The sequence below is a fragment of the Globicephala melas genome, chromosome 16 (genome assembly GCF_963455315.2).
Source record: "Globicephala melas chromosome 16, mGloMel1.2, whole genome shotgun sequence".
Lineage (NCBI taxonomy): Eukaryota > Metazoa > Chordata > Mammalia > Artiodactyla > Delphinidae > Globicephala > Globicephala melas.
This window is the reverse complement of record NC_083329.1, coordinates 63560481-63581857: the sequence shown is the minus strand read 5'-3', so window position 1 is coordinate 63581857 and position 21377 is coordinate 63560481. Positions and strand designations below refer to the sequence as shown.

At 34.6% G+C, this 21377-nt stretch overlaps 1 protein-coding gene across 7 annotated transcripts in view; it reads right to left on the bottom strand.

Annotated features, from left to right (window-relative positions):
- HERC4 (HECT and RLD domain containing E3 ubiquitin protein ligase 4) overlaps positions 1-21377 on the bottom strand; it is a 132409-nt gene that overhangs the window by 76087 nt on the left and 34945 nt on the right. For all 7 annotated transcript variants that reach the window (XR_009559298.1, XM_030862380.2, XM_060286195.1 and 4 more), the window contains exons 5-7: positions 19679-19900; positions 18482-18573; positions 9232-9362 (exon numbers count right to left, since the gene is read on the bottom strand). Coding sequence is in view for 6 of the 7 variants with exons in the window: in XM_030862380.2 (XP_030718240.1) it covers positions 9232-9362; positions 18482-18573; positions 19679-19900 (445 nt within the window). In the remaining variant the exon portion in view is untranslated. The remainder of the gene's footprint in view (positions 1-9231; positions 9363-18481; positions 18574-19678; positions 19901-21377) is intronic.

Sequence of the window (21377 nt, the reverse complement as noted above, 5' to 3'; positions counted from 1 at the left end):
CTGCTCAATACTAGTTTGTTAAATTCCTCCTCAAACTGGTCTACTGAAGCGGTGGTTCTTAACCCTGGATGCATTTTGGAGTTGCCTAGGAGTGAGCCTAGGCAACAACACATATTACTAAAAACTCTCCAAAGGATTACAGCATGAAGTCAAGAGTTGAGAGCCACTGAACAAACATAACTATCTCAAGTCCTATATTTGATATAATAGCTCAAAAACGATATGACGCTATACTACTGGAATCTGAATCTTTTCCGTTTGGATTATCTCTTTGATGAGTTCACATTTCTGGTGTCCCTTGCCTGCTTCCTTCAGGAAGTTTCAGACAATTATTTAATAAGGAAATAATACATAGTTCTTACAGTACCAACTATCTGGAAATCAAACTGGTCATGATACCAACCGACATTCCCTCTGTAGATAATTTTTTACATCTCAATTAATATATAACTGAAATTCCACCCCCAGTCCAATAATTAAATAAATAAAATTACTGGAAAGAACTAAGTTTACAGAGCTAAGAATAACTATTAAAATCACGCACATTTTTACTGTTAAGAATTACAAAACTGGATAACATTAAACAATCTGTGATATCTCACAAGAGACTGATTAAATATTTCACTGGAAAAAAATTACCTAAAAATATTTATAATCTTTTAATGAATTACTCATGAAGTGGATAAACAAGGAAATTTGAACTCTCTACACTTTAGTGAATATATATTCATGTATAACTTCAACAGTCTAATAAACAAGATTAAGATAGCAAGCATTTCTGCTCACTTATATGTTGAGCTTTTATTTACTTTTTATCCTGATTCATATATGAAAAAAGGAAAGGAAGGCTTTGTCAAATCATCCCCATAAATAATTTTTCAAATACATGGTCAAACACACAAAACTGGGCAAAGAAACAGGGTACCATGAACAAAACCTAGCAGAAAGAATAAACAATAGAAATAGATCCCTAAAGATTTCAGATATCAGCATTTTCAAACACAAGAATCTAGAATAATTATGTTTAATACTTGTTTAATGTCCAAGAAATAAAGGCCAAGGTTGAAAACTGACAGACAGCTGGAAAGATTAAAGAAAAAATTTGTTTCAGATTTTTAAAAAGAACCAGTATGAAACACCAGAACTGAAAAATCACAATAACCAAAATCAAGAATACAGGTTTAACAAAAAATATAGTATGAGAATTAATGAATTGAAATATAAATCATAAAAGTAATCAAGAAGGCAGCAAAGAGGGACAAAAATGTGGAAAGTAAGACTACAAGGTGGAGTGAGACGATTTAATACACATCCAATCAGAGTCCTATGAGGAAAGGAAAAGTTGTATCTAAAGAGAGATTATTCCACAGATTCAAGAAGTCCAGTAAGAAAATGAGGAAATCCATACCTTGACAAATGAAAGCAAAACTGAAGAGAGAGAGAAAAGAGACAAATTACCTTCAAAGGAGCAACATACCAGCAGCCGACTTCTCAGAAGAACTGAAGCCAAAAGACAGTAGAACATTAAGTGCTCCAAGCAAATGCCAAGCTAGAATTCTATAACCAACAACATCATTCATGAACGAAGGTGCAATACAGACATTTTTAGATACACAAAAGAGTCTGCCACCTGCAAATCTACTTAAAGAAAATTCCAAAGGGTGGCTGATAAAAGGAAAATGAAACTAATTGTAAAAACTAAAGAGAAAAAAATGGTAGTAAATGTATGTAGAGCCATTTCTAAATGTACACTGACTATATGAAGCAATATTCTTCTGGGGTTTAAAAATATAGAGAGAATGAATGGGAATTCCCTGGTGGTCCAGTTGTTAAGACTCTGCACTCCCAATGCAGGGGGCATGGATTCGATCCCTGGTCAGGGAACTAAGATCCCACATGCTGCACGGCATGGCCTAAAAAAGAAAATAAATAAATATAGAGAATGAAAAGTTGGGAAGGTAAATGGAGATCTTATAACTTCCAGAAAAGGGGGAAAGTATTAATATAACTTAAAGATTAATGTTGTTATTTCTAGAGTAACAACTAAAAAAGAGTTCCCATATTTCCAAATGGGTAGAGGGAATTAAACTGACTAAAAGGACTTCCCTGGTGGTGCAGTGGTTAAGAATCCGCCTGCCAATGCAGGGGACACGGGTTCAAGCCCTGGTCCTGGAAGATCCCACATGCCGCAGAGCAATTAAGCCCACGAGCCACAACTACTGAGCCCGTGTGCCACAACTATTGAAGCCCACGCACCTAGAGCCCGTGCTCTTCAACAAGAAAAGCCACTGCAATGAGAAGCCCATGCACCACAATGAAGAGTAGCCCCTGCTCACTGCAACTACAGAAAGCCCACGCGTAGCAACGAAGACCCAACACAGCCATAAATAAATAAATTAATTAATTAAAAAAAATAAACTGACTAAAAAAATTATTAATCCAGGCTTCCCTCGTGGCGCAGTGGTTGGGAATCCACCTGCCAATGCAGGGGACACGGGTTCGAGCCCTGGTCTGGGAAAATCTCATATGCCGCAGAGCAGCTAAGCCCGTGCGCCACAACTACCGAGCCTGCGCTCTAGAGCCCGCGAGACACCAACTACTGAAGCCCGCGCACTAGAGGCCGTGCTCTGCAACAAGAGAAGCCAACGCAATGAGAAGCCCGCGCACCGCAAGGAAGACCCAACACAGGCAAAAATAAATAAATTTTTTAAAAAAATTATTAATCCAAAGAAAGGCAAAAAAGAAAAGACAGAAAACGAAAATAAACTGGTAGCACAAACAGTACAAAATATGATGGCAGGTTTAAACCCAAATATATTAGTAATAATTAAAAAAAAATAAAACTTGCCAAATCTGTCCATTTAAAAGACAAAGATTGTTAGGATGGATTTTTTTAAAAAATCTAACTTAATGCTATTTACATGAGATTCATCTAAAACATACAGAAAGACAAAGTAAAAGAATAGGAAAAAAATAGATAAAAAAAAAATATATATCAATATAAAAGCAGGTGGAGCTCTATTCACATCAGATAAAACAGATTTTAAGGAAACAAAAATGATATTAGAGATCTAGAGGATCACCACCACAAAGACAAAAGGTTCAATTCATCAAGAATGGATAAAATTTAAATTTTATACACTTAAGAACACAGCCTCAAAAGCAAAAACTGACAGACATACAAGGAGAAATCAAGAATAATCAAACAGGGATAGACACACAGATTGAAGGAATAAGATAGAGAAGACAGAAATAGATTCACATACACATGGAACTTAATTTATGGCAACAGTAGCACTAAAAAGCAGGAGGGCAAAGGAGTTTTCAAAGATGGAGCTATGAGAGGATGATTCTGAGAAGATGGTGGAGCAGGAAGCACCAGGAATCTGTCTCCTAACTTAGACAACAACTGCTGTGACAGAATCTGTCTGATGTAACTATTTTAAAACTCTGGCGTCTATTAAAGGCTGCAATTTCCAAAGGAAGGCTTGGGTGGTAAACTGCAATTAATTTTGATTAATTTCAGCACTTAGCACAGTAGTAGCTACCTACCCCCCCCTTCACCCTCAGCCCTGTGACAGGCAATAATCCACATGCTCCAAGAGTATCTCAGACATAGCTTGTGGGAGCGAGGGTAGGCAATAAGGTCCTTATATTTGAGATTGGTCCTCTGATCACTGATTGCTGCTTCTGATCACAGAGGTACAGATACAAACGTGGGTAAGTCTTTTCTGCACCCCTTCTGCCCACTGTTACAAGCCTATTCACCTCCAGCTGAAGAGACTTCTAGAGGATTTAAAGGGCTGGTGTTTTCTTCCCTTTTATTTTGTTCTATTTTCTCCCCTTTCTTTTTTCTTCTGCCCCTTTTAGAAGTCAGTCATTTAAGATCTAGGATATTCAAATGTAACTGCATATACACAGGAATTTAAAAGGTCATTGTGCATGCCCCGGAAAAGGTGCAGTCTCAGAAATGACCTGAGAAGACCTTATGTTTACACCTCAGGCTGATCCTTGGCACAGAGACAACCTATAAAAATCAAAAAATAAAAACAAAACAAAAAACAGCAAACCCTAGAGAAGGGAAAGAATATTATTTCTAGAGTTACCACATTATTAGGTTCAAATGTACAGTTTTCAAAAAGAAAAAAAATCACAGAGAATACAAAGAAATTGGAAAGTAAGGCGCATTCAAAGGAAAAAATGATATAGCTCCTTTGGAAGGCAGTTTTATGGTTTTTTTACAAAACTAAACATACTGTTACAATATGATTCGGCAATTGTGCTCTTCATTATTCATCCAAAGGAGTTAAAAACCCGTGTCTACACAAAAACCTGACACAGATATTTTTAATAGCTTTATTCATAACTGCCAAACCTTGAAAGCAACCAAGATGTCCTTCAGTAGGTGAATGGATAAACAAACTGGTATATCTAGACACTGGAATATTAGTTAGCATTAAAAAGAAATCAGCAATCAAGCCATGAAAAAACATGGAGGAACCATAAATGCATATTACTAAGTGAAAGAAGACAATCTGAAAAGGCTACATACTATGTGACTCCAACTATATTTCATTCCGGAAAAGGCAAAACTATGAGAGTAAAAATCAGTGACTGCCAGGAGTTAGGGAAGTGGGGGGGATAAATAAGGGGAGCATACAGGAGTTTTAGGGCATTGATACTAGGGTATGATACTATATAGTATGATACTATAATGGTGGATGCACATCATTATACATTTGTCCAAACCCACAGAATGAACCCTAACATACACTATGTACACCTGTAATGACCTGTCAATGTAGTGATGAAATGACCTGTCAATGTGGTGATGAAAGAAATTTTCACATATTGAGGTATGGGGAAGTCATTCTGGCTTATACATAAGTTAATGTGATTTTAATCCTAACTAAAACAGCCTGTTTGTGGCCTATCAAATTACAGTATATCTGCTGTAATTATTAAAGAGAAGGGCACAATGACCAGAAGTAAAGAATATCCATGTTAAAAATAAAGATTAAATCCCTCCCTTCCTGGGATGCCAATGCTGGCACTCTTTAGATGGTAAGACTCTCTTCCCAGGTGCCAAGGCCATATGGACTTGCTGTGTACATGCTGATCTGTTTTTTGGGAAACCCTGAAGGAATGTATCCCTGACTTGTTTGATGTTCTTTCTTCTGACAAGATATAAAACTGTGCTGAAAACCATGCTTCTCTGGAGGAGTAGTTCCTCAGAGTTATATGAGAAGCTGTCTTCCAGGCTATTGTCCTCAGTTTGGCTCAAATAAAACTGCTTACTTTTCCTATTACAGATTGTTTATTGATTATTTTTGTCAACAGCAGGTTCATCAACTGAAACAAATATACCATTTAATTTTCTGGTGAACCTAAAAATGCTGTAAAAAATAAAGTCTACTTTAAAAAAATAAAACAGGGTTTTTCCCTGAGAACAACCAGATGATGAACCTTAACAGACAAAAACTAAAATAATTTTCTTAAAGATGCTCAAATAACAAAAGGAAGACATGGGAATAGTCAAGAAAACAATATATGAAGAAAATGGAAATATCAATAAAAAAATAGAAAACCTAAAAACACACCAAAAGGAAGTTCTGGAGATGAAAAATACATTAACTAAAATAAAAAACTCACTGGAGGGATTCAAAGGCAGATTTGAGCAGAAAGAAAAAAGAATACAGGAACTTGAACATAAAACAATTGAAATTATTAAGTCTCAGGAAAAGAAAGAAAAAAGACTAAACAAAAGTAAAGAGAACCTAAGGGACCTAAAGGACATCATCAAGTGGACGAACATAGGCACTGTGGGAAGTTCCAGAAGGTAAAAACATCATTTGAAGAAATAATAACCAAAAAATACCCAAACTTGGACATAAACATCAAGAAACTCCAAGTAGGATGAACTGAAAGAGACCCATACTGAGACACATTACAATCACACTGTCGAAAGACAAAGAAACCTGAATGAAGCAAGAGAGAAGTGACTTGTCACATATAAGGGATCCTCAATAGGATTATCAGTAGACTTCTCAGCAGAAACTTTGCAGGTCAGAAGGCAGTGGGCTTATACATTCAAACTGCTGAAAGAAAAAACCTGTCAACAAAGAATCTGATATCGGACAAAACTGTCCTTCAAAAGTGAGAAAGAAATTAAGACATTTACAGATAAAAGCTCAGGGAGTTTATCACCAGACCTGCCCTTTAAGAAATACTAAAGGAATCCTACAGGTTGAAATGAAAGGACACTAGACAGTAACTTGAAGCTGTATGAAAAAATAAAGATCTCAGTAAAGGTAAATATATGGGTGATTATAAAAGCTAGTATTATTGTAATTTTGTCTTTTTCCTCCAAATTTTGTTTTCTACAGAATTTAAGAGACTAATGCATAAAATTATTAATTTATGTTTTCTGACACACAATGTATACAAAAGTTATCTTGTGACACCAATAACTGAAATGGGGTGGAGACAGAGCTATATAGGAACAAAGTTTTGTATATTATTGAAATTGACCTAGTATAAATTTGAGTTAGAGTGTTAATAACTTTAGGATATTAAATGTAATCCCCATGGTAACCACAAAAGATAGCTATAGAATATACAGAAAAGGAAATGAGAGGAAACAAACATTTCACTGCAAAAAATAAACTAAACACAGAAGAAGGCAATAACGTAGAAAATCAGGGACAAAAAAAAGTGTGAGGAATAGAGAAAGCAAATAGATAAAAGATATACAATGAAAACTGCAAAATATTACTGAAAGAAAGTAAATAAATGGAAAGACATCCCACATTCATGGCTTGAAAGACTTAAAATTGTTAAGACATCAATACTTCTGAAAGTGATCTACCAACTCAATGCAATCCCTATCAAATCATGGAAATGCAAATTAAAATCATGATTAACTACCACTATATATCCAAGAGATTAGAAAAAATTTAAAAGTCTAACAATACCAAATGGTGAAAAGGACACAGGAATTCTCATACAATAGTGATGGGAAGGTAAACTGGTATAACCATTCTGGTAAATAGGGTGACATTAACCTGCAAAACTCAAATTCAGTATACTCTCCGGCCCAGAAATTCCATTCTAGGTATATACTTTAGAAATATTAAAGTTTATGTATATTACATAATATTTATTTATATACATAAATTACATATATTACATAATATTTATTTATATACATAAATAATATTATTACGTATAATAAATGTTCAAAGCAACATTATTTGTAATTGCCAAAAACTGGAAATACCCAAGTGCCCATGACTGAGAAAATAATTATATATGCATATAATTGAGTAAAACACAGCAATAAGACCTAACGATGGAGAACCATAGCTATACACATATGGATAATCATACAGCATGATGTTAAAAAAAAAAAAAAAGTCAACAAAGTCTACCTACAGTGTAATTCCGTGTACTTGAATTAATACTGGAAAACTTAACTATATTGTATAAAGATACATACTAGCTGGAAAACTAAGCTAAGTGGTCAAAACTGAGTTAGTCAGGCAAAGGATATTTTGCCTCTGGGGAATCCACCAAAATTTAATCCATCAAAGGTGAAGCTCAGTTACAAAGCTCTGATTCCTATCTACTCCCAACAACTGGGAATCAGGAGATCAGTAGTCCAATTCAACTTTCACCACTAACTAATCTTAAGTAATTAATTGGTCAATTTCTTCATTCTTTAAAGAAAAAAAAGGTGGAAAAGAAAAAAAGACGATCTATAGTTTCCCTTCAAGTGTGATGTTACATACAATAAATTATATTTACTTAATGTTATATACAGTATTACATTTACCTTATTAATATCTTGCCTCAGATAAATTTCTTTCAAATAGAGAAAGGTAAAATAATCAGTATAAAAGAACTTTCTCCTCTTACTATGATTCCTTAGCAGCAAATCAGGCAGGTAGAAGATAATGTTTTTTGTTTTAGATTACTAGATTCCTGAACAATTCATTTTAAAAATCTCCACTTTCAGTTGGAACTACTATATCACAGTAATTTGCAAAAATGACTAACACAAAGGGAAAGAGGAGAGGCACCACTATATCTTATCGAGGCATTCCAGAAAACATGAAGTTCCTCCTTTGGCCGCAACACATGCAAATCTACAAGAAACTACGTGATACTGTAAACATTAAGGAAATGACACTGTTCAAAAAGGAATGCCCCACAAATGTTACCAAGGTAAAACTGGAAGAGTCTACAATGTTACCCTGCATGCTATTGGCACTGTTGTAAACAAACAAGTTAAGGGCAAGATTCTTCTTGCCAAGAGAATTAATGTACATATGAAGCATATTCAGCACCCTGATAGCTTCCTGAAACATATGAAGAAAAATGATCAGGAAAAAAAAAATGTATCCCAATGTTCATTGCAGCATTATTCACAATAGCCAGGACATGGAAGGAACCTAAATGTCCACTGACAGATAAATGGATAAAGAAGATGTGGTACATATATACAGTGGAATATTACTCAGCCATAAAAAGGAACAAAACTGGGTCATTTGTAGAGACATGGATGGACCTAAAGTCTGTCATACAGAGCGAAGTCAGAAAAACAAATTCGTATGTTAACGCATATATGTGGAATCTAGAAAAATGGTACAGATTATCCTATTTGCAGGGTAGGAATAGACACAGATGTAGAGAATGGGAGGGTGGACACAGTGGGGGAAAGGGAGTGTGGAATGAATTAGGAGATTAGGATTCACATATACACACTACCATGTACAAAACAGATAGCTAGTGGGAACCTGCTGTATAGCACAGGGAGCTCAGCTCAGTGTGTGATGACCTAGATGGGTGGGATGGGGGGTGGGGTGGGAGGGAGGTCCAAGAGGGAAGGGATATATGTATACATATAGCTGATTCACTTTGTTGTACAGCAGAAACTAACAACATGGTAAAACAATTATACTCCAATTTAAAAAAAAAAAAGAAAGAAAAAAAAAAAAAGGAAGCCAAACAGAAAGGCACTCAGGTTCAAATGAAGTGCCAGCCTGTTCCACCAGAGAAGCACACTTTGTGAGAACCAATGGAAAGGGGCCTAAGCTGCTAGAAGCCATTCCCTATTAATTCATGGCATAATAGATTTAAAAAAAAAAAAAAAGACCCCTGGACTGTTAAAAAAAAAAATCCTAAATAATTGGGCTATAGATCAAAATACGCTTTTCTAAAACTGCTTACCTTCCACAAGCAATCTGAGTGACAATGCTTCCCATAAGTTCAAACACTTTCCTTGGGTTTATTTCATGACTGGTAGAGTTATGACCCAACTGACCATACCCTCCAGCTCCGAAAGTAAACACTCCACCTTCCTAAAAAAACAACAAAAAAAACCCTTTGTCATTAGAAAGCCTGATAAAAGAAAATAATCTTCAGGAAAATAAGTTAATCTTTAATATGGAGTCAAATTTTCTCTTCTATTGTCTTCACAATTTAACAGATGATAAGATAGTCAAGATACCTTGACTTTTCAAGGTAAAATGTCTTAAATCTAAGAGTTCCAGGCTGATATGGCTTATTATTTTCACATACTTCAAAAGTATTTAACTATGTTCTCATCATTATAAAGTCATCATTAAAGAGATACTAATGAGTATTTTTTGCATTGCCTTTTACTATCATTATAGTCTTGTTGAATCACAAGTATACACCTATAAAATTTCACAAAACCTAAAAATGCTATCATTTTCAGTTTCCAAAGTAGCTCTGCAAAAAAAGAGTATACGTAACCAGAGAGTGTACTAATATAGCTATTCTTAGCATAAATGGTCTTAGCATAAAATATAAATGGTCTTTAAAATATTTATCATAAAAATGCATAACAGGATTAAAGGTTATGTTTTTAAAAAGTAATTCATGATGACATTTTAAAACAAGCACAGTTAGTACTTTTCAATTCAACTGCTTTTCTTCATAGTTGCAGCTATGTATACAAATTTATGCTACTAAATGATGAAAGCAGGATATAAGTATTTATACAGATTGCTATGTAAGGAAATTGATTTTTCTGTTTAAAATTTTTTTATCATGGGAAATTTAAACAAATGCACAAAAGACATATATACATATATATATTTATCTATATATGAATGATCACATAACATCACTCAGTTTCAAATGGCAAAACTCAGATAATCCTGTTTCATTGATGCCCCTCCCACTTCCCTTTTATGGAGGTACTTTAAAGCAAAAAAAGTACTGGAATACTTTAAAGTACACTGTGGTCAACAAATCATTTCACATATAAATGCATATGTATCTTCAATAGCATATACCTCTAACGGATAAAAATATATGACACAATACTATTATCACATAAGAAGTATTAATTTCCTTTTTTTGGACAGAAATAGCAAGTGTTAATTTTTATTTCTTATGTTTTTTCCAGTTTTATTGATATCATTGACTTGACATAAAATTGTATATATTTAAAGGGCACAACATGACTTGACATACATATACTCTGTGAAATTATTACCAGTCAAGTTAATTAACACATCCAAACCTCACATAATCCTTCTTGTGTGTGTGTGAGAAAGCTTCAGATCTGCTCTTAGCAGATTTCAAGCATAGAATACTGTATCGTTAATTACAGTCACCATGCTGTACATTAGATCCTCAGAATTTAATAATCTTGTAACAGAAAGTTTGTACCCTTTGAACACATATCCCCATTTCCCTCACCCCCTACACCCTGGCAACCACCATTCTACTCTTTTGTTTCTATGAATTTGACTTTCTATCCCCATCCCACTTTTTTTTTTTTTTTTTAACAATGCCACATATAAGTGATACCATTTAGTGTTTGTCTTTGCCTGGCTTATTTCACTTACCATAATGCCCTTGAGGTTCATATATGTTGTTACAAATGAAAGGATTTCCCCTTTTTATGGCTGAATAATATTCCAGTGTGTGTGTGTGTGTGTGCGCGCGCGCACGCACATATGCACACAAACATGTACACATCACATTTCCTTTATCCACTCATTTGGCAAGGGACACTTAGGTTGTTTAAGTATCTTGGCTATTGTGAATAATGCTTCAAAAAACATGAGAATGTATTTACCTCTCTGAGACCCTGTTTTCATTTCCTTCAGAAATACATCCAAAAGTGGAACTGCTGGGTCCTACAGTAGTTCTATTTTTAAGTTTTTGAGGAAGCTTCATATTGTTTTCCCTAATGGCCGCACCAATTTATATTCCCACCAGCAGTATACAGGGCTCCCCTTTCCTCCATATACTTGTCCTTTTTTAAAAAAATTATAGCAATCCTAACAGATGTGAGGTGATATCTCATTGTGGTCTTGATCTGTATTTTCCTGATGATTGTGATATTGACATTGAGCACCCTTTTCATGTAACTTTTGGTCATTTGTATATCTACTCTGGAAAAATGTCTATTCTGGCCCTTTGCCCATTTTAAAATTAGATTGTTTTTCAGCCATGAGTTAAGTGAGTTCCTTATATAGTTTAAGTATTAACCCCTAATCAGATATATGATTTACAAATATTTTCTCTCATTCCACAGGATGACTTTTAATTTTGTTGACTGTTTTCTTTGCTGCGCAGAAGCTTTTAGTTTACTTTTGCTTTTGTTACCCCTGTGCTTTTGGTGTCACATCCAAAAAATGCGTACCAAGACTAATGTCAAGGAACTTTCCCAAGTTTTCTCCTAGAAGTTTTACAGTTTCAGGTCTTACATTTAAGTCTTTACTCCATTTGAGCTACATTTTGTGAGTGGTGTGAATTAGAAGTCCAGTTTTTGCATATGGATATCCATATTTCCCAGCATCATTTATTGAAGAGGCTATCCTTTTCCACTGCGTGCTCTTGGCACCGTATCAATGATTAATTGTATTTCTTGGCGATCTATTATGTTTGGCTGGTATATGTGTCTGCTTTTATGCCAGTATCATACTGCTTTGATTACTACAGCTTTGTAATATAGTTTAAAATCAGAAACTGTTATGCCTTCACTTCATTGTTCTTTCTCAAGACTGCTTTGGCTATTCTGCGTCTTTTGTGGTTCTATATGAATTTTAAGATTGTTCTATTTCTGTGAAAAACGCCATTGGAATCTGGATAGGGATTGCATTGAATCTGTAGCTCACTTTGAGCAGTATGGATATTTTAACAATATTACTTCTTCCAATCCAAGAACATGAGATATCTTTCCAGTTATTTCTGTCTTCTTCAGTTTCTTCCATTGATGTCTCATATAGTTTTCAGTGTACAGGTCTTTCATCTGCTTGGCTCACCTTTATTACTAAGCATTATGGGGTTTTTTATTGTTTGTTTGGTTTTTTTTTGCGGTACGCGGGCCTCTCACTGTTGTGGCCTCTCCCGTTGCGGAGCACAGGCTCCGGACTGCAGGCTCAGCGGCCATGGCGCACGGGCCCAGCCACTCCACGGCATGTGGGATCTTCCCAGACCGGGGCACAAACCCGTGTCCCCTGCATTGGCAGGCGGACTCTCAACCACTGCGCCACCAGGGAAGCCCAGCATTACGTTTTTGATACTATTGTAAATGGGACTACTGCTTCATTTCTTTTTCAGATAGTTTGTTTTCCGTGTATAAAAACACAACTGATCCTTTAAAAAATATTTACTTGCTTATTTGTTTGCATTAGGCCTTAGTTGTGGCACGCAGGATCTTCATTGTCATCTGTGGGATCTTTGTTGCAGCATGTGGGATCTTTAGTTGCGGAATGCAAACTTCTTAGTTGCAGCATGTGGGATCTAGTTCCCTGACCAGGGATCAAACCCAGGCCACCTGCATTGGGAGCATGGAGTCTTAGCCAATGGACCACAAAGGAAGTCCTGCAACTGATTTTCTTTTTTTTGGCTGTGTTGGGTCTTCGTTGCTGTGTGCGGGCTTTCTCTAGTTGAGGCGAGCGGGGGCTACTCTTCATTGCGGTGCGTGGGCTTCTCATTGCAGTGGTTTCTATTGTTGCGGAGCACGGGCTCTAGGTGTGTGGGCTTCAGTAGTTGCGGTATGTAGGCTCAGTAGTTGTGGCTCATGGGCTCTAGTGCACAGGCTCAGTAGTTGTGGCGCACAGGCTTATTTGCTCCGCAGCACATGGCATCTTCCCAGACCAGGGCTCGAACCTGTGTCCCCTGCATTGGCAGGTGGATTCTCAACCACTGAGCCACCAGGGAAGCACCCCCGCAACTGATTTTTATATGTTAATTTGTATCCTACAACTTCACTGTATTTATTGGTTCTAACAGATTTTTTGAGGAGTCTTTAGGGTTTTCTATATAAAATATCAAGACATCTGCAAAGAGACAATTTTAGTTTTTCCTTTCTAATTTGGATGCCTTTAATTTCTTTCTCTTGACTAACTGCTGTGGCTAGGACTCCCAGTATTATCTTGAATAGCAGTGGTGAGAGTGGGCATCCTGTCTTGTTCCTGGTCTTAAAGGAAAAGCTTTCAAATTTTCACCATTAAGTATTATGTTAGTGGTGGGTTTGTCATAGATGGCCTTTATTATGTTGAGGCATGTTCCCTCCATATTCACTTTGACAGTTTTTATCATAAAAAGATGCTCAATTTTGTCAAATGCTTTTCTTGTATCTACTAAGATGATAATATGATTTGTATCCTTCATTCTGTTAATGTGGTGTATAACACTGATTTGTAAATGCTGAACCATCCTTGCATCCCAGGGATAAATCCCACTTGATCACTGGCTATATAATCATTTAAATGTACTATTGAACTTAGTTTGCTAGTATTGAGTAGTTCTGCATCTACATTCATCAAGGATGTTGGCTTGTAATTTACTCTCCTTGCAGTGTCTTTCTATTATGTCTTTGGTATCAGATGGTGCCGGCCTTATAAAATAAGTTTGGAAGTGTTCCCTCCACTTCTGTTTTTCAGAGGAGTTTGAGATTGACTGGTGTTAATTATTTTTTAAATAGTAGAATTCACCATCCAGTGAATGAGCTTCTCTTTGTTGGGAGATTTTTGAAGACATCCAGTCCTGCGCTTTTCTTTGTTGGGAGACTTTTGACTACTGATTCAATCTCCTTACTCATCAGAGGCATATTCAGATTTTGTTTCTTTATGATTCAGTTTTGGCAGTTAGTATGCTTCTGGAATGTATCCATTTCATCTAGGTTATGTGATAAATTTGTTGGTATATAATTATTGATAGTAGTCTCTTATGAACCTTTGTATTTCTGCATTATCAGTTGTAATGTCTCCTCCCGGTCTGATTTTATTTGAGTCTTTTCTTCTTAGTCTAGCTAAAGATTTGTCCATTAAAAAAAATCTTTTCAGAAAAACAGCTCTTAGGTGTGTTATTCTTCTCTGATGTTTTTCTAATCTCTATTTCATTTATTTCTGCTCTGATCTTTGTAATTCCCTTCCTTCTGCTAACTTTGGACTTAGTATGTTGTTTTTCCTAGTTCCCTGAGGTATAAAATTAAGCTGTTTATTTGCAATCTTTTTTCTTAATGTAGGTGTTTATTGCTATAAACTTCCCTATTAGAGCTGCTTTTGTTGCTTCCCATAAGTTTTGTCGTGTTCCCATTTTCATTTCTCAAGATATTTAAAAATTTCCCTTTTATTTCTTCTATGACCCAATGATTATTCACAAGTGTACTTTTTTTTTTTTTGCGGTACGTGGGCCTCTCCCGTTGCGGAGCACAGGCTCTGGACGCGCAGGCTCAGTGGCCATGGCTCACAGGCCCAGCCGCTCCGCAGCATGTGGGATCTTCCCGGACCGGGGCAGGAATCCATGTCCCCTGCATCGGCAGGCGGACTCTCAACCACTGCGCCACCAGGGAAGCCCAGAAGTGTACTTTTTAATTTCCACATATTCGTGAATTTTCTGGCTTTCCTCCTGTTAATGATTCCTAGTTTCATACTACTATGGTTGGAAAACATACATGATATTATTTCAATCGTCTTATATTTGTTAAGACGTGTTTTTGACCTAGCATGATCTCTCCTGCAGAATGTTCCACTGTTTGCTTGAGAAGAATGTACCTCCTGCTATTCTTGGATACAATGTTCTGTATATGTTTGTTAGGTCCATTTGATATAAACTGTACTTCAAGTCAAATATTCCTTACTGATTTTCTGTCAGGATGATCCAGTCTCTGCTGAAAGTGGGGTACTTAAGTCCCCTACTGTTATTGTGTTGCTGTCTATTTCTGCCTTCAGATCTGTTAATACTTGTTAATATTCGCTGTGCTGGGAACATATATAGGTACAATTGTTATATGTTCTTGAGGAATGGACCCCTTTAATATTTCTTTAATATTATTTAATATAGAGGTCATATTTAAACTTTCTTGATTAGTATTTTATTACACCATGTCAGAAAGCATATGTCTGATAGGTAAAGTTAAAAATAAGTAAGTGGGACAGTGTGTTTCAGCCTAATCTATACCCATTAAGCTTAACGATGATCTTTGCCTAGATCCATTATTTCATTAGGGAATACAAAATGGAGATTTTTCTAATCTTATTATTTCTTCTAAATTTATTAGTCGAAATTCTTCTATAGAGAAGTTAACTCATCAACTATTGAGCTATTATAAAATACAATCTGCAATTAAGAGGTAGAAGAAATGCTTCTTTCTCATTTACAGATTTTTAGAAAAATAAGCTGTTGCCCTAGCAACCTCCGAAGATAAGCAATGAAGTTTGCTTTGTGTTGATTTGGGTAAGAAGACGATCATTATGAAGTCACAGATTTTTATATATTTGGTATCTTTCCATTTATTGCAGACATTATTTATTTTTGTTAACCACTGAAAACTCCTTCAAGTTGTCCTCGTGACATGATCTTAGTAGTCTTTGTTTTTGTGACACAAAATACTTAAGGCTATTTTCATACTTTTTTTTTGGTCCCAGGTATAAGATCAGGCTCTTCTCTAAGAAGCCCTGGTTCTTTTTAGTATAGAGTCTACAACAATCAAAGGATGTTCATTGCTTCCAGATTACAAATGTTTAGTTATATCTAGAAACTTTTGGTGGTCATAGAAAAAAAAAAAAAAAACACAACCACAAACCACACACCAAAAAACCAAACAAAAACCAAACCAAACAAACTTATTTTAGAAGGAGAAAAATAAGAATTCACACTGATACTTGTGATTCAAAGCAAAGATTACAGGGTTTTGATTGCTACCATTTTATATTTCTTTTCTCTTAAGCTGAAAATCATAGTTTCTAATGAGAGTAATACAAATACTTAATTGCTTTATCCTATTCTACATACAATATACTGAAAATAAATGCTGCCAATTTTACTACTAACAATAAGACTACAGAATGCAGTTTAAGACCTCTTTGTGAATTTGGTTTATCTTTAGGCTATTTCCCATCAGTGATGCACAACAAAATACTATACTTTAAAATGCCCTAAAAGAATTCTTCTTTCTGTATTTGTGCCACTTGTAATTTTGAAGAATTCTTTTAACATATAAGCTTTTTAATTATGTGTAACAGTTTCTAGGTTCCAAAGTCAAACCTATAAGGCAAGGCTCATTTGGTCTACCTATTAATCCTTTTCAAATATAAATAACATGTACCTTCTTCTTTTTCCTTAACAATAATATATCCTGACAATCGTTCCACAACATAATATAGAGATCTTCCTCATTCTGTTTTACAGGGCATGGTACCACGCAGTGGAGTTACCATAGTTTACTGAATTAGACTGCTACTGATGGGAATCTGGATTTCTTCTCTTCTTTTGTTATTAAAATACTGCCACCATAAATGGCCTTGTGTATACATAACTTAGTATCTTTGGAACAGATTCTTAAAATTACTAAGGGATTGATAAGTCAAAAGGTATATGCATACGTGATTTGCATAAAGAATTTGTAAAAGAACTTGAAAAAAATTGACATCATTATGGTAGTGTCCTCATATCCATTAACATGCATGTCTTTCCATTTATTCTGATTTTAAAAATCTGTTTTAAAAGTTTTCCTAATGTTTGTTTTGCAAAAGGAAACTGCTTTGTAAAGCAATACTAATCTATTTGCAAGAAGCTCTTCCAGAAAAGCAAAAGACATTGATATAGAACTATATTCTAACTTTAAACAAGAAACAATAAAATATTTTACTTTTGAAATATTTAAAACTATCTGATTTTGTTAAAAATAATATACACCAAGAATTCCAGTGAACAAGTATCACCAGCTACTGTTTTGAGAGAGAAATACAGAAAATTAATAGAATTAGCATTTTTAAAAAACTCAATAAAGAGAAATCTTTAGAAATCTTGGGAAAATAAGATAAGTGGTTATCTGAAAGGCTGAATTTGAAAAGCATTAACATGTGAATCTTTCTACCACAAAGTTAGTCCTATGGAAAGATATTATACAAAGTATTTTTTACTATTATCTTCAATACAGCCTTATTTCTCCTAAATACGAATGATAGAAGAGAATGACTAAAATGTATAACTTGCCGACAGTGATTACATCTGCAATTTGAATGACAAAAAAAAATCAATGAAATATGGTAGTAAGATCAGTAGGGATAGTAAATCTTCCTTACTCAAAAGCAAGTAATATAAAATTTAAAAAAATTAACTTTTGTAACTGGTCATTATAATATTTTTTAAAGTACCTTTAGTACACTATATTTGATAAGGACTGAGAATAATTCTTCTAAAATTCCCAATGTGGGAGTACGTGTGTAGAAATTTTATAAATCTGATTAGAAGTTAATTTTTTCTTGCCAATTTTATCTACTATGCAGGATATAAAGATAAAGAAGCAAAAACATTAATTTCTAATTTAGCCAATGATAAGTTGCCAGTTCCTTTATGTTAACATGACTATAATAAATAATACTGCTGGTAAAGGTTAGTTTAATGTTTTTATTTTCATTTTACTTCTAATTGCTAGAGAACTATACAGTATTGATACTGAACTTGCACATACCCAACAAAGTGAGAGGTCAGAGTTAAAGCCATTAACAAGATTGTGCTGAAAGCCCATTATAACTGCTTGAATAATACCTGGCCTTTGGATAATAGAGGGATTCAGTCTCTATTACTTGTTATAAGGCACATGGGAGCTACACCAAAATTAGTCAGAGTTATGCAATATAAATGGGATTGATACACAAAGCACAGCAAGCCTGACAAACTAAAAAGGAATTATTTCATTCACAGTATTATTAAAGCAGTATTTCACAAGAAGTTGAAAAATTCAACAATATATATTATCATCACACAAACAGTAGATCACAATTCACATTTCATAACATGAAACAGTTGAAATTTAACGTAAAGTTTTTGAGAACAGATAATAACCTAAGTTCCTTTTTTAAGATAAATTATTTTTTAGACATCAATAACACTCAAGTTTCAAAGTAAATACCATGAAAATATTCACTAATTATGAAATAACTACCATAACTATTAATAAAAAAGTTTTATAGGAGTACAATACCTTGGTTAGTGCAGCAGTGTGATCTTCTCCACAACAAATATAAACTATTTTCTGAGTTCTTAGTGACTTTAGTAAATTAGGAACATACCTATCTGAAAATTCCAACAAGAGACATTAACGAACAGTATTTTTAAAATTAAAAGCTTCTAAAATGTGTTTCCTCTACAGCTTCCTGAACTGTGGAAGACGGTGATAACTAAACAACTTTAACAATTCAATGATTTTGTGGTACAAGCCTACTAAGTTGGGCTCCCACAGCTTTCTAGTCATGCTACTGTGATAAAGGAGAGCTCTAAAAAGAGTAACTTAAGTACTAAACTGCCTAAACGCCAATCTGCATAGGACTCCGCAATCAAGGAATTTCAAAGCTATCTGACTGCTTCTAGTACATGCACATCATTCTTTATATTCACCTCATGATAATTAAGCTCATAGGATCCTACTTTAAAAAGCCTGAAAATTATACTTTCTGCTATTTTATAGTAGAAAAGAGATATAATGTCCTAATCTGACATATTTTTCTCATGCAAAACAAAATATTTTAAAATTCTTTCTGAGAGTATTATTTATCATTACCAGTTGTTACTAGATCAACAACTCACTTTTGTCTAAGTCATTATAATTATGTTGAACTTTATTAAATTAGTTCTTATATTTCAAATACTGGCATTCAACCTAATGTAGCTATGAAAAATCAGTTTCCAAGATCCCAACTTGTTTTAAGCAGTTACAATTTTTTAAAATTCAAAAAGTTTATTTTCAAGACTCTAGCATCACTGTTAACAGTGATTAATTAAATGACTCAGATTTAAATATTTCCTTGAAATACTCAAATAGATGAACACTTTATGTTACTTTTCAGGATAATTTTATATTTTTTTTCCACTGATGGTGGCTGATATGATTACCAATTTGAAGTAATGTTTTTCTCAACTTTCTTTTAGTGAACATCCAACATTGAAGATTTTTGTCCAGATATACTTTCTATATTTTATTCTAGAATAAAATAATATTTTTGGCCTTCCCACAATCTCCTAAAAATATTATTATCAAATGGAATTTTAAAATTAACCTCTCATCCCCACCTCAACACCAGGGAAGATTTGGGTACACTTCTCTCTGACACTAAGAATCACTGATAGATCTCAAAACATCATCTCTTTTTAAAAATATATTTATAAAATAATGCAAACCTACCATTTTCATCATTAAGACCTAGTTGACCAAATTTGTTGCGTCCCCATCCAAAGATAGCTCCAGAAAGGGTGAGTACAAAACTATGGGCTCCTCCTGCTGCAACTTGCATGAAAGGGATTCCAAGTAAAGACTTAATCAGTTGTGGTGAAGCTTGCTTTTTACAGTCAATGCCTAAACCCAACTGGCCATATTTATTCTGTCCCCAACAGAAGACTTCACTTGCTGTAAAACAAGAATCATAAATTACTATTTTTCTCACACAAAAAAAATTTCACTTGAAAATCATCAGTTATTTTGGAATATTCTTCCTCTTTGATGAAAATACATATTCCTCCTTATTAAATTTATTTCTTATATGGAAACAATACTACCTTGAATAATCCATGTTAATACAGTTTTAGTTTGACTTTACTGATGAATGGGTAAGTCACATAACTGGGGATAATCCCATTTCCTGATGTTCCTCAAGAAAGGACCATCTCTTTTTAGTATTCCTCAGGTCTCACTTTTATTCTATGACTTCTCCCAGGAGGTACTCATTCAAGCTCAAGGTTTCAGTTATCAATTATATGCTATCACATTCAAAATTTATCACTAGCCCAGATCTCTCCTCTGAGCAATAAACTCATGTATCCAATTGTTTACCTGACAGCTATACTTCGATATTTGAAAGGTATTTCCAGTTCAACATGCCCTAAACTCAATTCATGACCCCCATCCTACCTCCCATAACTGGACCTCTTCCTAGTGTTCCTCATTCTCAGTAGATAACACCTTAACTGATACAGCAGCACAAACCATAAACACGGGAGTCATCCTTAATACTCCTCTCCTCTCTTACCTTATATACAGATTTTTATCAATCTATCATCAAGTTATATACAGTTTTCTTTCTAAAGAAAAATATGGTGAATAGATCCACTCCTCACCATTTCACCTGGTTCTTTTAATAGTTCTCGTCACATTTGCTCACCCACTGCTACATTTTTTGCAACTTTAAACATCTTTTTATTTTTATTAAATAAATGGCACTAAACTAATAATTGACACACTAATATCTGAGTTTTAAAAATTCATACTATAAAATAGTACACACTTATTAAAAGTAAGTCTCCCTTCAAAACTAGATCCCTGGTTCCTCCCCCAAGAAACAAGCACTCTTACTAACTGCTGATATGTAGTTCCAGAAATACTCTATGGACACACCAGGAGACATTTGTATATATACAAAGAGATATAAAAATGTAGATCTGATATATGACAGACACCATTAATAATGGTCTGGATAAGTTTCAAATTAACTGTTCTATAAATTTATGTCTGTGTGTTTATTCCATAATAAATCTCAAATGAGTTGACTCTTTAAAAAAATGTAGATTTGAAATGCTGCTCACCTGAAAAAAACAGAAATCAGTGCTTTCTCACTGCTCTTGAGATAAACACTTTTAACAAGGCTTATAATTCTGTAAAATGTACCTATGTTTCTGAGCTCATTTCATACCAGCCTCTTCCCTCACTTACTATACTCTAGCCATACTCACCTTCCTTTATATTCTCCAATGACCATTTCTCACACACTTGCTGTCTCACACACTCTGCCTAAACCTTTCCCTCACCCTTGTCTAGTTTACTTCTATTGTCTCCCAGCAGAAAGCCTTCCTTGATCTGCCAGATTAAGTTCAGTCCCCTTGTTATATGA